A 12674-nucleotide genomic window follows, 5' to 3' on the forward strand; every position below is an offset into this window, starting at 1 on the left:
GGCTTTCATGTCTCTGCAAATAAAAATATGTGTTCAGAATTTGTGAATAGAAATCAAACTAAATTGTTGTGTTTCTTGTTGTGCATGCCTGATATAGTTTCACCATTAGCACATTTTCAATCTAACATTAATACAGAATGTTCGAATTTTAAAAGAAAAAGCTCCTTTTCTGTCATCTGTTATACCAGTCGATATACAAGTCTGATGGGTTTTTATAGACAAGGAAAAAAACGAATGGATGAAAAATACTGAGGTACATTAAAGCAGTGCTAAGTAACTTGTTTAACTAAATAAATCCTTTCCGTTGTCCCTCTGGGGGTAATACAAGTGTTCATAGGATGGTTGGGGGGTCTTTCATCTCCCCCTGGTGTCTCTAGCCAGAAAACCACAATTGCAGCTTTCGTCCCTACGGGTCGGAGTCACCAATACACACTAATAGAATCCCAAAGAAGAAGCTAACAGGCGAACGGGCAAAGCTAGCACCACTTAAACAGTATTTACAGCCAAGTTTGAGTGAAATAAATAATCTCCATTGTGTAATTGGATGTACAATATCCCTCTCTCCCTTTGTCTTTTCTGTCAGGGTAGTATTTACTCTCACGGACAATTCATGAGTAAAAAAAAACGCAACATGCTACGACACAACATGCTAGAGACACTGGCCTCTAGGGGCATGAGTTACTTAGTACTGCTTTAATGTCAAGTGCCGAAATAGCTTGAGGCATTAGCTGTCAAGTGTCCCGTATTTTGCCCCTCTTTCCCACCGTGTTCCCGTATTAGTTTTTTTTTAGTTATTTATATACACTATAACACTCCTCTGCTTTGGCTTGAGGATTGAAGATGAATGGCCACAAGCATACACTCACGAACAACATGCTACTGACACTTACGGTAAAACTACATACACTTACATAAAACTCTATGTATTTTCGTCGTCATCTAACACTTTCTGGTCTTGTTACTTTTCCTCATAACATTCACCAAAGTCTTTCACACCTCTTCCATCTTCTAATTTCTCACACACTTCTTGCTTCAACTTAATTAAGGTCTATGGCATATACAGCTGTCGCTCCCAAGGCCGATAGCGTGTACCCCCCTCCCCACTCTGAATCATATTGTTATTCATTAACACTGTATGGCTGCCAATCCAGCACGCAGACCCATGTTATTTGCAGGGATGGAGGTGGTGGTACTCGCAGTAATGACGTTCCCCTGCTCTCGTATCTCGTTCTGGCAGAAGAGTGCCTAAGGACGGTGTCGGCGCCATCTTGGAAGCAGCCTGTTATTCTTTCATGTCTCGTCTTCCTAATTAGTCAGGCCTTGCCCAAAGCTAACGCGCCTTTAGTTGTCAACCGGAGTTCGGACGGTGAGGTGGTGGTTGGAAGGTCTATTGACAAGGCCGTAAAGGCGAAGACTGATTGGCCAGTGGACTAATTCAAAAGTAGCTCAGATGTCGATATCGGTGCGATGCCAGGCGTGGAATAAAACGGCTTCAGAGGAATTGTTTTTTTCATAAACCAAATTGACTTGGCATTATCTCGTCTAGCCTTTTTTGCCCCCTTGAAACCTTTCTCAACTTCTCATTCTGTTTTTCAAAAGTCTCACTTCATTAAATGGGGATCTAGGTTCTTTTTTTTTTTTCATTCCAATTATCCTGACGGCTCATTACAAGAAGCAGGGGAGACACAGGACGAATCCCTGGTCACCCAGTATCCGTCTCAATCTCGCAATGTGCCTGTTCTTTCATCTCACTTATTGCCCTCCTTTTAGAAAACCTCCACTCACCTGCTTCTCCAGGTGACAGACATGTGCACGCATCTATACATGTATACATGTGTGTATGAAAGCAACTAACAGTTCCTCCCATCGCCGCCTCTGCCTCCTCTAACGCTCTATCTCCCACACTCTCTCATGCAATTCAATTCTAATGGGTTTTATTGGCTCGGTGATTCATCTGAGCGCACCCAGTTCAGTTCAATTGCATAAAGGAGCCCTGTGGGTTTTCAGCAGACAATCAACAGCGTCTTCTTCCTGATCTCACGCAAACTCATGCACGAGGTCCACACACACATACGTAAACATCACACACAATAAGATTCAACTTTCCTTCATATGTGGCACAGAAGATAAAACCGGCGAAAGAAGCTACAGCCCCTTTCAATGTGTGTTTGTGATTTATTCTTTTCACAGTTGTGTCATTACTGACTTAAGTTAATTTCATTTTAACTGGCGAAAAGATAAGTAGAACAGCAATCTGTGTCTCTTCATAAGCACAGCACATTTAATGAAGTGGGTACACACTACAGCTGCACAAAATATCACATGCTGAACTTCAACGCAAAATGTTTTCCATTTTCCATCCAAACAGCTGTTGCTCATAGGCTAGCTTCGCTTTGCCAAACATTGTAGCTCAAGTTGCCGTCTCATGAGATACACCTTGAATAGCATGTCAACGGATTTTTTTATTCATTTCTGCTACACATCCAATCAGTGCATAGATGTGTGAAGCTTCTCCTTTTTCCAAACTGGTTGCTGTAAAACTGCTCCAGAACCAACCGCAGTGGTGGCTTCATGTTGGGAGTAGCTTGGACACTCCTCATGGCAAAGATTGGAAGATTGGATGAAAACACCCCTAAACTGCTCCGTCTCTCCCAGTACTACTCATACGGGGAGGGAAGGAATCTCATGTGTTTAGCATGGCCACGGACCCTCCAGCGAACACCAGCACTCCATACCTGAAATTCCCTCATGATCAACCCATCCAAGAGCTAACCAGGCCCGACCCTACTAAGCTTCCAAAATCTGCAGATCGGGCTTTCACGAGGTGATTTGGCCACATGGAAAGATGTTTTTAGTTGCAGTATGTATTGGTTCCATCTTTCCAAAGAAATTAATAGCTATCTGCTGCAGGGCTAGGCAACGTCAAATCCGGCCCTCCAGCTTAAACCTCTGGCCCCCAAGATGAAGTTGATAAATATTATTACAAATAAGAGATCAAATACCTGCTAAAGTCGGGGAGAGTGGGGGAAGATGCTTTGGTGGTTATTGTGTAAAACTGTACCATATAAATACAAAATGTTACTATGTATATATAGTCCATTTTTGGGATTAAAAAATCGCCTGGACCGCCTGAACTGAGTACATTTTGTCCAGTTTGGCTTTACCCAGATCGAAAAAACAAAAGCATCAAAATGGTGTCGAAAATGTAGATGAAAACATGACGACAACAAAAAAGCGACAAAAAAATGCAAATAAAATAGCGAGTAAAACATGCGAGAAAGCAACAATGACAAAATGACAAAAGGGTGAGAGAAAAAAGCGACAAGAAAACAGGACAAAAAACCTACAAAAACACTTTAAAAATGTGACAAAACGGCGCAACAGAAAAGTTCCAATCTCTTTCGTAGGTCTTAGCTCTCGGGGGGTAAGAGGTTTAAAAAAACATGTATAATTTTTTTTTGCATAACATGGTTCTTTGGGCTTCATTGTTGAGGTTCAGCCCTTGGTGATTTGACGAGGATGAAAATCGTACCTCCAAGACACAAACTTGCCTACCCCCGATCTACTGCCTTTCATTGGCTGAACATTATTCTCGGTGTTCAAGCCCATAGTCACTGTACATGGACGGGCTTTGCCATCACCTTGTTACGCCAATATACCCATTCATAATTTTTCCTTAATCACCTTCCATTTGTGCTGTGCCACATAAAGCCAAACATCTCTACCACGGGGCTCTGGAGACTTTTGCTTACTCCAGGCCTCTTTTCCTCTGTTCCGACTCTCCTAAGCTCTGTGACAGCGCCGAAAGCACCTGTGACAAATTGGCAGACCCTTTTTTTCACTTCACGGACAGGACCCGATGGCAGATAACTCTCACCATGGGAGGAAGGCTGCCGGAAAATGAAAGCGCCAAGAGATGAAAGTTTTGACTGTACAAAATGCTAGCTTTTTTGCTTGCTCATGTTTTTTTTAAAGATCCCTTGCCAAAGCGCACCCTGAGATTCCCTAAAGAGGACGGTTGGAGCCAAGAGACAGCTTTATCTGGCAAGGCGGAGCAATGGTAACCTGCTTATGACCTCGATCAAGATTTGTTACTTTCTTTTTCATGCCACCATTTTTCCTATACCCCTTTCCCTATTACATTGTGCATTTGGTGGTTTGAGCTGGGGCTTGGTTGGGTAAGTGTCATTAAAAAAAAATGAAATAAAATTGAAGGGCAAGGTGCACATCGGTTGAAGGCAGCGTGAGAGGGAGGAGAGAAGTGGTCGCTCAAGAGGTGGTGACAGGAGAAAGGTTTTTGGTGAACCATTACAAGAAAGTCAAATTAGCCGAATTGCCTCACACACTAAATTTGCTGCTAAATGCACCTAGAGCAAGACGATGTTAATGACTTTTGAAAATGATGCCTCAGTGTAATAAACTAATCACTTTGCAGCGCAGCCCAGGGGATCCAGAGGGAATCCATTGTACATGTTCTAGTGGATACACTAGCTTGTAGAATTGTCCTTTCCACGTTGACTTTTGAAAACATTCCATAGTATATATATGGGTAGATGCAGATTGTTCCTTGCAGTATTTCCATCAGCATGCCCTTTGGAGTAAGCTGTTACAAGATGTTGCTTGAGAAAGAAAGAAATCTGACACCTACTCGAACATTGTGGGAGCTGAGAATGAATAATGTGGTGGTTAAGAGTTATGAGTCATCTATAACATATTTCTAAAAGTGATCTTTCCTTCCATTTATTTGACTGATGGGTGCTCCCTCTCCCCATTAGAAGGTGCTTAGTACACTCCATTGCGACTTTGCTTTTTGGTTTAATTTGCATCTCAAAGACAAAGGGTAGTCTTTACCTTTCAAAGACACACTCTATCAGCAGAATGTTTTGCAGATTAATAAGGAGAGTGAATAAACAGTCCTGAGTTGTTGGAGATAAGGCGGCGAACAATCTTCCCTCTGGGAGAGGAGATATGTGTTTTGAGATTGAAAAGATCCTCAGTGCAAACATTAACCTCGTTGGATCCATCATGGGTCTTGATGGATTCTAAAGGCCACCATGACTGAGGCTGGTACATATCCCAACATGTGCTGAGAGTTTAAGTTAACTACGTACCTACACTAGGACGTTTACAGTTAACTAAAGTTACTACTACTGTCACAGGGACTTGACTCGACGTGTAAACAAGCAGCAACTGCTTTGTTCCCAGAAGATGGAGAAAGACTGTTGCGGGGCGGAGGGAGCTGTGCAGGAGGAAGAGGAAGGAGGAGTTGGAGCAGGACAACAGGCTCTGGGACAAACCCAGAAGGTGCTGCTACATTTCAGGTGGATCAGAGGAGACGGAAGGCAGTGCTAATGCTGGTAAGCTTGGCCCACAATGGCAGCGTGCTCAGGTGCAGCGGCTCAGGACCAACCCAACACCTCAACGTAATTTAGTTGTACAATTAATGACAAATAAAGCACTTTCTAAAACTATTACTACCACAACTAAAGACTTTAGTTGCTCCTGCCACTACCAACCATGTACTTATAGCAATATTTTGTATTTATTTGAAAGCTAAATGTTTTTTTTAATGTAATGTCATTGTGATGTCAACAATGTCTTCATACATTTCAGACAAATTGTCAACCAGCAGAACTCTGTGGTAGAGTGTGTGTGAGAAGGAACACATGTGGATCACAGGAGAACCGAGGAGGAGTAGGAGAGTATTTTTCCCCACATCAAAGCTCCTCAACCTTGGGGAAGGAAAAGGAAGCGAAACGAGAGAAACAAGTGGGTGGGGATGTCACCTTTCATCTTTCCGCTGTTGCCACCCCTGAAGCCCGCAGAGAGCCGCCTGCCACTAATACAGTATGCGCTTTTTGATGCTGCTACACGAGGGTGCCATTGTTGATTGTGCGCAGACGGATAGATGGGGGGGCGCTAACCTGACGCCAAAGCTACAACATTACATAAGATTTCACATTCGCTTTTGTACTGATCATTTAAGACGCTGTTGTAGAAGCAGCCAGCAGGGGGTGCGCTGGATCGGAGGGGCAAAAACATTGTGAAGCTGTGTTTTGAGAGTAATTACCCACACAGATGAAAGCCACAGACGTGTGTCAGTGTGTCTAGCCATCTATTAAATCAGGACAATTCCAATGTTGTCCTCAGTTGACGTGAAAACCAATGTATGCCTAATTGTCTGATATGTGGATTGCATAAACATCATTTCTGCAACTTGCGTAGAAAGTTGTCCAATTTGTCGCACTGTCTGGTCCCTGCGATGTTTGTGATGAGTCTGGGAGAGCAAGCGTTTTTCTGGGTTGCCTTTCATCAAGAAGTTGGCCTTAGAAAAGGTGCATCGAGGGGGAAAAGAAGTGTATATTGCGACACCAAAAGCTGTATCCAAGTTTCTGCACTTCAACATGCCAAAACAGGCAATTAATTTTAATTGTATAGCCAGTTATTTTATGTTTACTGCATTGAGTTCATGTAAAATTCATTTGCAGATGTTCCTGGATTTGTAAAAGATACCTCTGAGCAAACATTTTGAAAGTGTTGTAAAAAAAAAAATATACATAGCTTATAAATGAGTTATATGGCCCCTTCAGTTGGCGTAAAATCCACTTGCCATGTGGTAAAAAATAATTCCAGCCATTTAGAGGTGTTTGCTGAGTGAAAGTGAAGAAAGCATAACATAATAAATTGGTTTGTTACAAGAGATAGCCTGAATAATAATGTTGATCAGAATCTGAGCACGCCAGACCGTGTTTTCTTGCGTGGATCAATATCTTAGTTGAATCAATTCTTTGAAAAAAAAAGAAAGTTTAGCCAAGGTCTCCTACTGGGAAGTACTAGAAGAAATCTAACAAAACTGAAAGAAAGATGAGGGAAAAATCAAGATTTAATAGGTTGAACAGAGCCCGACTAGGACAGACTCAAAAAATCGATTATTTTATATTCCACACAAAAATATCATCAAAACACACAACACGCGCTGCAAACAAAAGATAAACAATTACAAAGGCAATTATTGAGAAGCGTTTGCTGTGAGCGGGAATTTAAATGACATATCGAACATGAAACTTTCAAGGACTTCCATCCATAACATCATGAGAGCATTGTCCAGTCATTACCAGTTTGTAGTGCACCGATGTTCTTCTCCTCAGGGACTATCGCTCCTGATTAGTTTGAATGGAGACAAAGGTTGAAACATAGCAGCTGCTTTGGTGTGGTATGGTTCGCTCTCACGCCACACTTCAGATCAAATGAACAAACACCTCAAGAAATCAGAAAATTCCCATCGCTAGGGGTGGCACTTTGAATGGTCAAAGGAGAAGCTTCAACCAGAAATGGAGCAGGATGAGCTTATGCTTTGTTTATAGGGTTGTGCATCGCGGAGAGTTAGAGTACACTTTGTCTGGGTTATTCTGGAATATCTCAAATATTACTACAATGATTCACCTGTGTAAAAGTTAAAAGCTAGGGTTAGCCTTGTGCTTTTTCTGTATGAGCCCCAGCACTGATTACCTTGAAAACGTCCTTTTTTTTTTGAGCTGTTGCAAGAAAGTATGACAATATATATCTGATCTTCAGGGTTATTAAATACCTCCTCGTACATCTGGTGGTGACTTGTTTTTCCCATGTCTGATTGCTAGACAGGCTTCTGTTTAGGCTGTGCTTAGCAACAAGACCATCCTTAAGGGTGGAGTTACACTGGTTAGGTGAACGCACCAAACTGGATGAATCGCGCTACCGCTTCTATCTGGTCGCGTGAAGCGGTTGCTCGCAGGTTTTCACTTCAGGAGGAGTCACCGCTGCTGCGCGATTCTGAAAAAAACAAACCTCTGCGCTGTTCTAAGATCTAAAGTGGTGAATGAAAATTGTTTCCTGATTCTTTACTTGTGCTTTGGTGACAGTGGAATAGTTTTGTTACCTTTCTCTGACACTTGACACTCAACGCAAACCTCTCCCTGATACATATATTTTTAAAATCCTGTTTAAAGCATGTTTGTAATCCAGTGCATTCTTTGTTCACGTCTGTATTTTCATACATTTATTGAAGCGTATGACTCCTCTGATCCGAATGCCTGAGCTTGTGAAAGGCATTTCAAACCACAGCTGCTGCGTTGTCATAAAGCTTTTCCTCCTTTTTTCAGGCAGTGTTTCCGTTTCACTTGTGTCTTTATGATGTAGAAGAGGCTCCAAATTCAGACAGATAAATTGTGTCCTACATTTTTTAAAATGTTGGACTCCTGGACACCACTACCGCCATTGTGTTATATATACGTTCTAAACAACTGTAAAGCCTGGTGCCCAATTTTTAAAAAGACATTGTGATAACACTGGGGTAGCTACAATTAAAGGGACCAGGCAGGTTTTCGTAAGAAAGATTTTATAAATCTCATATACAAATGAAGGCTGGACTTTGATTGACAGGCCGTTAGTGTTAGCTACGATCGTACTACGCACCTCGAAAGGGCCGAGTCTGCAGTGAAGATTCGGCCCTTATGCCCTTTTTAGGAACATGCTCTGTCACAGCAGGGTAGGAGGAGTCTGTAAATCCGCCATAATTTTCCACTCAAACGTGGTTATTATGGTAAACGGAGAGGAGTGAGCAGAAGCTGTCTATTAATTCTACAGTCAATGGTTCAGAGAGTGCATTTCACATTGACTCGGTACGATTCGTTCATCCAGACCAAAAGGCGGACTGCATTCACACCAGCCCAAACGCGCTGAACTAGCAAATGGACTGTACTTGTTTCCAAATGGTGCAGGTGTGAAAGCACTCCTACACAATATTAGATACTGCCTGCAACATCCCACAACTAGCCCAATCTAATACTGCTATTTGTAACACCAACACTTTTGGATTTAGCAAATGTATTACAGATTTAGCTGACCAAATTTCAAGGACTTCCAAGGTCATATTGTGACTATTTCTTGTACGATGACTTACCGTAGACCAGCAGGGTGTATTGGTCAGAGGCGCGCCCGTAGTCGTTCTGTGCCTGGCAGAGGTACGTGCCGTTGTGTGATTGGCTGAGTCGTGAGATCTGGAACGTGGGTCCAGTGAGTTCACCTCGATCCGGTGAAGTGTCGTTGATCTTGGACCACTGGATGTTCAAGGGCCTGAGATGGAGAGACATTATACAATTAGACGGGTCGACTCATTACCTTTTATGACAAGCATCAAGCATTGTGCTGTGGTGTGGGGTTCGTCGGTTTAAATTGTACACACTCAAAAGTATGTCTTTAATGTTACCAATACAGTAAAATAATGATATAATATAATCATATCTTGGATTAGTTCTAAATAAGTCTTAGCCAAACAAGCATCTCTATGGGTTACAGGCTGAGAATACCATAAATTATTTGAGTAACTTAGCAGCAACCGAGGTATAAAATAGTAGCAGATAAATAATTTTCTCAACTCCAATTCACTCTCAAATCGTAGTTGTCAATGTCCTTCAAAACCAACCATCAGAAATGGACAATACAATCGTTTTGCAGGTCCAACTAAATGTGATAAAAGAATAATTTGAACCAATATTGGCGAAAGAGTCTAGCCAAAATGTTCCACTAATGAGCCTATAATTGGGGGCAGAAAAAGTAAAAATGTGGTTTGATGTTCGAAGGGATTGACAGTGACATTGGGGAGCGTTGAAAAGAGAGGTGAACGCGGAGGGTACAGACGCCCACAGGGGACATGCGGCGTGAGGGAAATGCCTTAAAAGGGCTCACAGACAGAGCCAATGGCGACCGGGGGCCTTGGTCCTGACAGTTAATGAGCGGACAGGCGGTCAGAGGGCCGCGCTCCAGTGAAAGGGCTCGGAACAAGGTGAAGAGAGGTAAAGGAGGGGCAGAATTTTAAGTACTTATATGGTCCTTCATTCAGAGCAATAGAAGTGCCAGACAAGATGGGTGAGAGTTTCAGCAAGAACAAAATGAGAGGTGTTTAAGAGACTCTTGATGATGTGACTGACATGTAGGTGAAGATGGAGAGATGGAGATAGTGAATTGAAGAAGTTGAGGTTCTTGTTATGAGGGATATCAAGGCAAAGGAGTTGGATTGGCTTTAGAGGTGTTAATGTCCTACGGAGCACTTTAGCTCAAAAAACATTCAATCGAAGGATGACGACTTCGTGAAAGTCACTTATCTGACTGCACAAAATAAGGATTGGCTCAGATAGATGTTTTGGAATTGTGAAGAAGAGATAAAGTGAATATCAATGTGATTATACTTTTTATTCATTCAGACACAAGTTTTGGAAGTTGGGATGAGGACACTCTGTGACACTTGAAACAGCCAAAGTAAAAGACAGGAATGAAATTACAGTGTCATACTCGGGAGGCTAAAAAAGAAAGAAGAGGAAACAGGCAAAGAAGGGGGGGAAAAAATAGATATAGCAAAGATGAAAGCAAAATGAAACGTCCATGCGAGACAGACAGACAGAGGCGACAGGAGGCGTGGGGATTAGAAGTCGCTGTCTATGCGCCAGAGTCACAGTTTGGTTCTGGTGAAGTCTGGCCAGATTACAATCCTGACTCACCGCAGTTCTAATCCCCACTGGAAGCCTAATTAAACTGCCTTTTGCCTCGTCACGCGCACACACAGGCACAAACTCACTGGAATATCTCCCACTTAGAGACAAACTTCTACTCCCACTCGCGGTAATTACTAACACAAATATGAAGAAACCCCAAGCAATCAGCCAAAATGATATTGTCTCTGTGTGCGCCTCTTCTCCCGCTGATAATATAGTGCCGTTTTAGTAAATGTGTTTTATTTGTCTGTTGGAGTACAGCACTGGAAAAAGGTTAGAGAATATAGTAAAGGTCATTATTTTACATGTAATAGGAGAATATAAACTGCAATATTGTACTTTATTTGAAACAATAAAACCATATTGCCATCCTATTTCGAATGGCCTTCCTGTCACAACCTGGGGTGTGAGTCAAAGCTAGAAACAGATGTCTCTCAGTGCTCTGTCCGTTCTGAATTGTGTGTCCAAAGTGTCCGGATGAGTCCATCATTATGTGACAAAGTCCCCACATGGGCTCTCCACTGCTCTGTGTTCGGGCCGGGGCCAAGACTCCTCTCAGCTCTCTGTGGGGGGATTTCTGTCACCAAATGCACATGGAGGCAATGCCAGAGCACGGCTCGACTGGGGAGCTTTGGTGCACTCAGCACCAGCAGACAGACGGGACCGTCGAGGGAGAGGGTTTTAAGTGCTTATGCTCCAGTGCTGCAGAGAGACGCCCACATGCACAATTCCCAAATGTTTCCGCCTCTGATTGGGTTCAGACACAATTTACATGCTGACTGTCTTTTCCCCTAATGCAGCGGCTCTTAACTGGTATGGCGCCAGGACGCATCATTACCCAAGGACGACAAGACGTGACCCAAATATAACTTAAACTTGTCAAATATAATGTAAAACATTGCTAAAGGTGCTAAAATTACAATAAAACAACCTGATAAAAGTCATTTTAACAGACTCAAGTAGTGATTCTATCCTCTTGAATATTAAAATAAATGTTTTCGGCTCGTGGCCCACTGAAAACGGTTCCCCGACCCACTTTTAAGTCCCGTCCCGACCCACCAGTTGTTTACCACTGCCCTAATGCACTTGTTTTTATAGACTTAAATAAAATACAATAAAAAAGCTAAACTATTACGTTTTTTTTTTCATTGTTACTTTTGCTCTACTCCCATAAAAACAGCATGGAGAACATAATATTTGTCTTATGCCCTGAAGTAAACCATGCTATCTCTCCAGCTCCCTGACTCCTCGCCTCTCTGGCTCCATCTCCCTCAACCTTCATGCAATAAACTATAAATCAAGGCAGGCTTTATCTTTATAATCAATTGAGTCTGGTTTCCCTTCTTTGTGCCGTCAAGGCTATAGCCCGGTGTTGGCCTTTAAATATCCTCCCGGGCATTGACTGGTTGATTAGTTCTGAGGCTTCTATGTGGGCTTTGTATGAGGCAGCATGAAGTCAGATTCAATTTTCTTATCATTTCATTGAGTGTATTCAGTGGATATTGTGTTCATATTTCAAGGATTCTTCCAAGACAGAGGAGATAGATAGACCAGGTCCTGAACCATGCCAGCCCCTGCAGACAGCAATTGAAGATTCAAAGGATGGATTGTGGTGAGAAAATGTATCGGCTGATTGGGGGTGAAGATATAGTCTTACCTACATGGATTGTTCCAGCTCAGTGCACGCCTCCTGACATGTTAAACACCTCAACTATTCATGGGTTTGCATCGGCTTCCCAATGAAAACAAAAACTACTAAAGCTGTGGTAGTTTGCTAAGGCCCAATGGTTTATCAGTGTTTGATATAGGGTTTTGGAAATGTATGAATGAATGAACCTTATTTGCTAGCTTCTCATTAAGGGAATCAAACTACAGGGGCAGACACAACATCTAGACAGGTATTTTCTTCAACATACTATATGCTTAATAAAGTATATAGACTTTTTATAGACAGACTTTTGCACAGCAGATTGGTTAGTACATTTCCTTTTAACCCTCGTGTGGCCTTCGCGGGTCTTTTTGACCCGCTGGCATGTTCCGGGCATTTGGATGCAAGGTGACACAAGGGGGCGCCCTTCCAACCTTCTCAGTGTAAATGTGAGTTGACTTTCTTCAGAGTTAGACTTTCGGTCAGACACCATGAGTGAC

The 12674-nt window shown here is 42.4% G+C and overlaps 1 protein-coding gene across 2 annotated transcripts in view; it reads right to left on the reverse strand.

Annotated features, from left to right (window-relative positions):
* LOC306967046 (cell adhesion molecule 4-like) overlaps window positions 1–12674 on the reverse strand; it is a 220978-nt gene that overhangs the window by 12121 nt on the left and 196183 nt on the right. For both annotated transcript variants that reach the window (XM_079561946.1, XM_079561945.1), the window contains exon 6: window positions 8939–9111. In XM_079561946.1, the coding sequence (XP_079418072.1) occupies window positions 8939–9111 (173 nt within the window). The remainder of the gene's footprint in view (window positions 1–8938; window positions 9112–12674) is intronic.

The sequence above is a fragment of the Gobius niger genome (genome assembly GCF_951799975.1).
Source record: "Gobius niger genome assembly, chromosome: 8".
NCBI classification, from domain to species: Eukaryota; Metazoa; Chordata; class Actinopteri; order Gobiiformes; family Gobiidae; genus Gobius; species Gobius niger.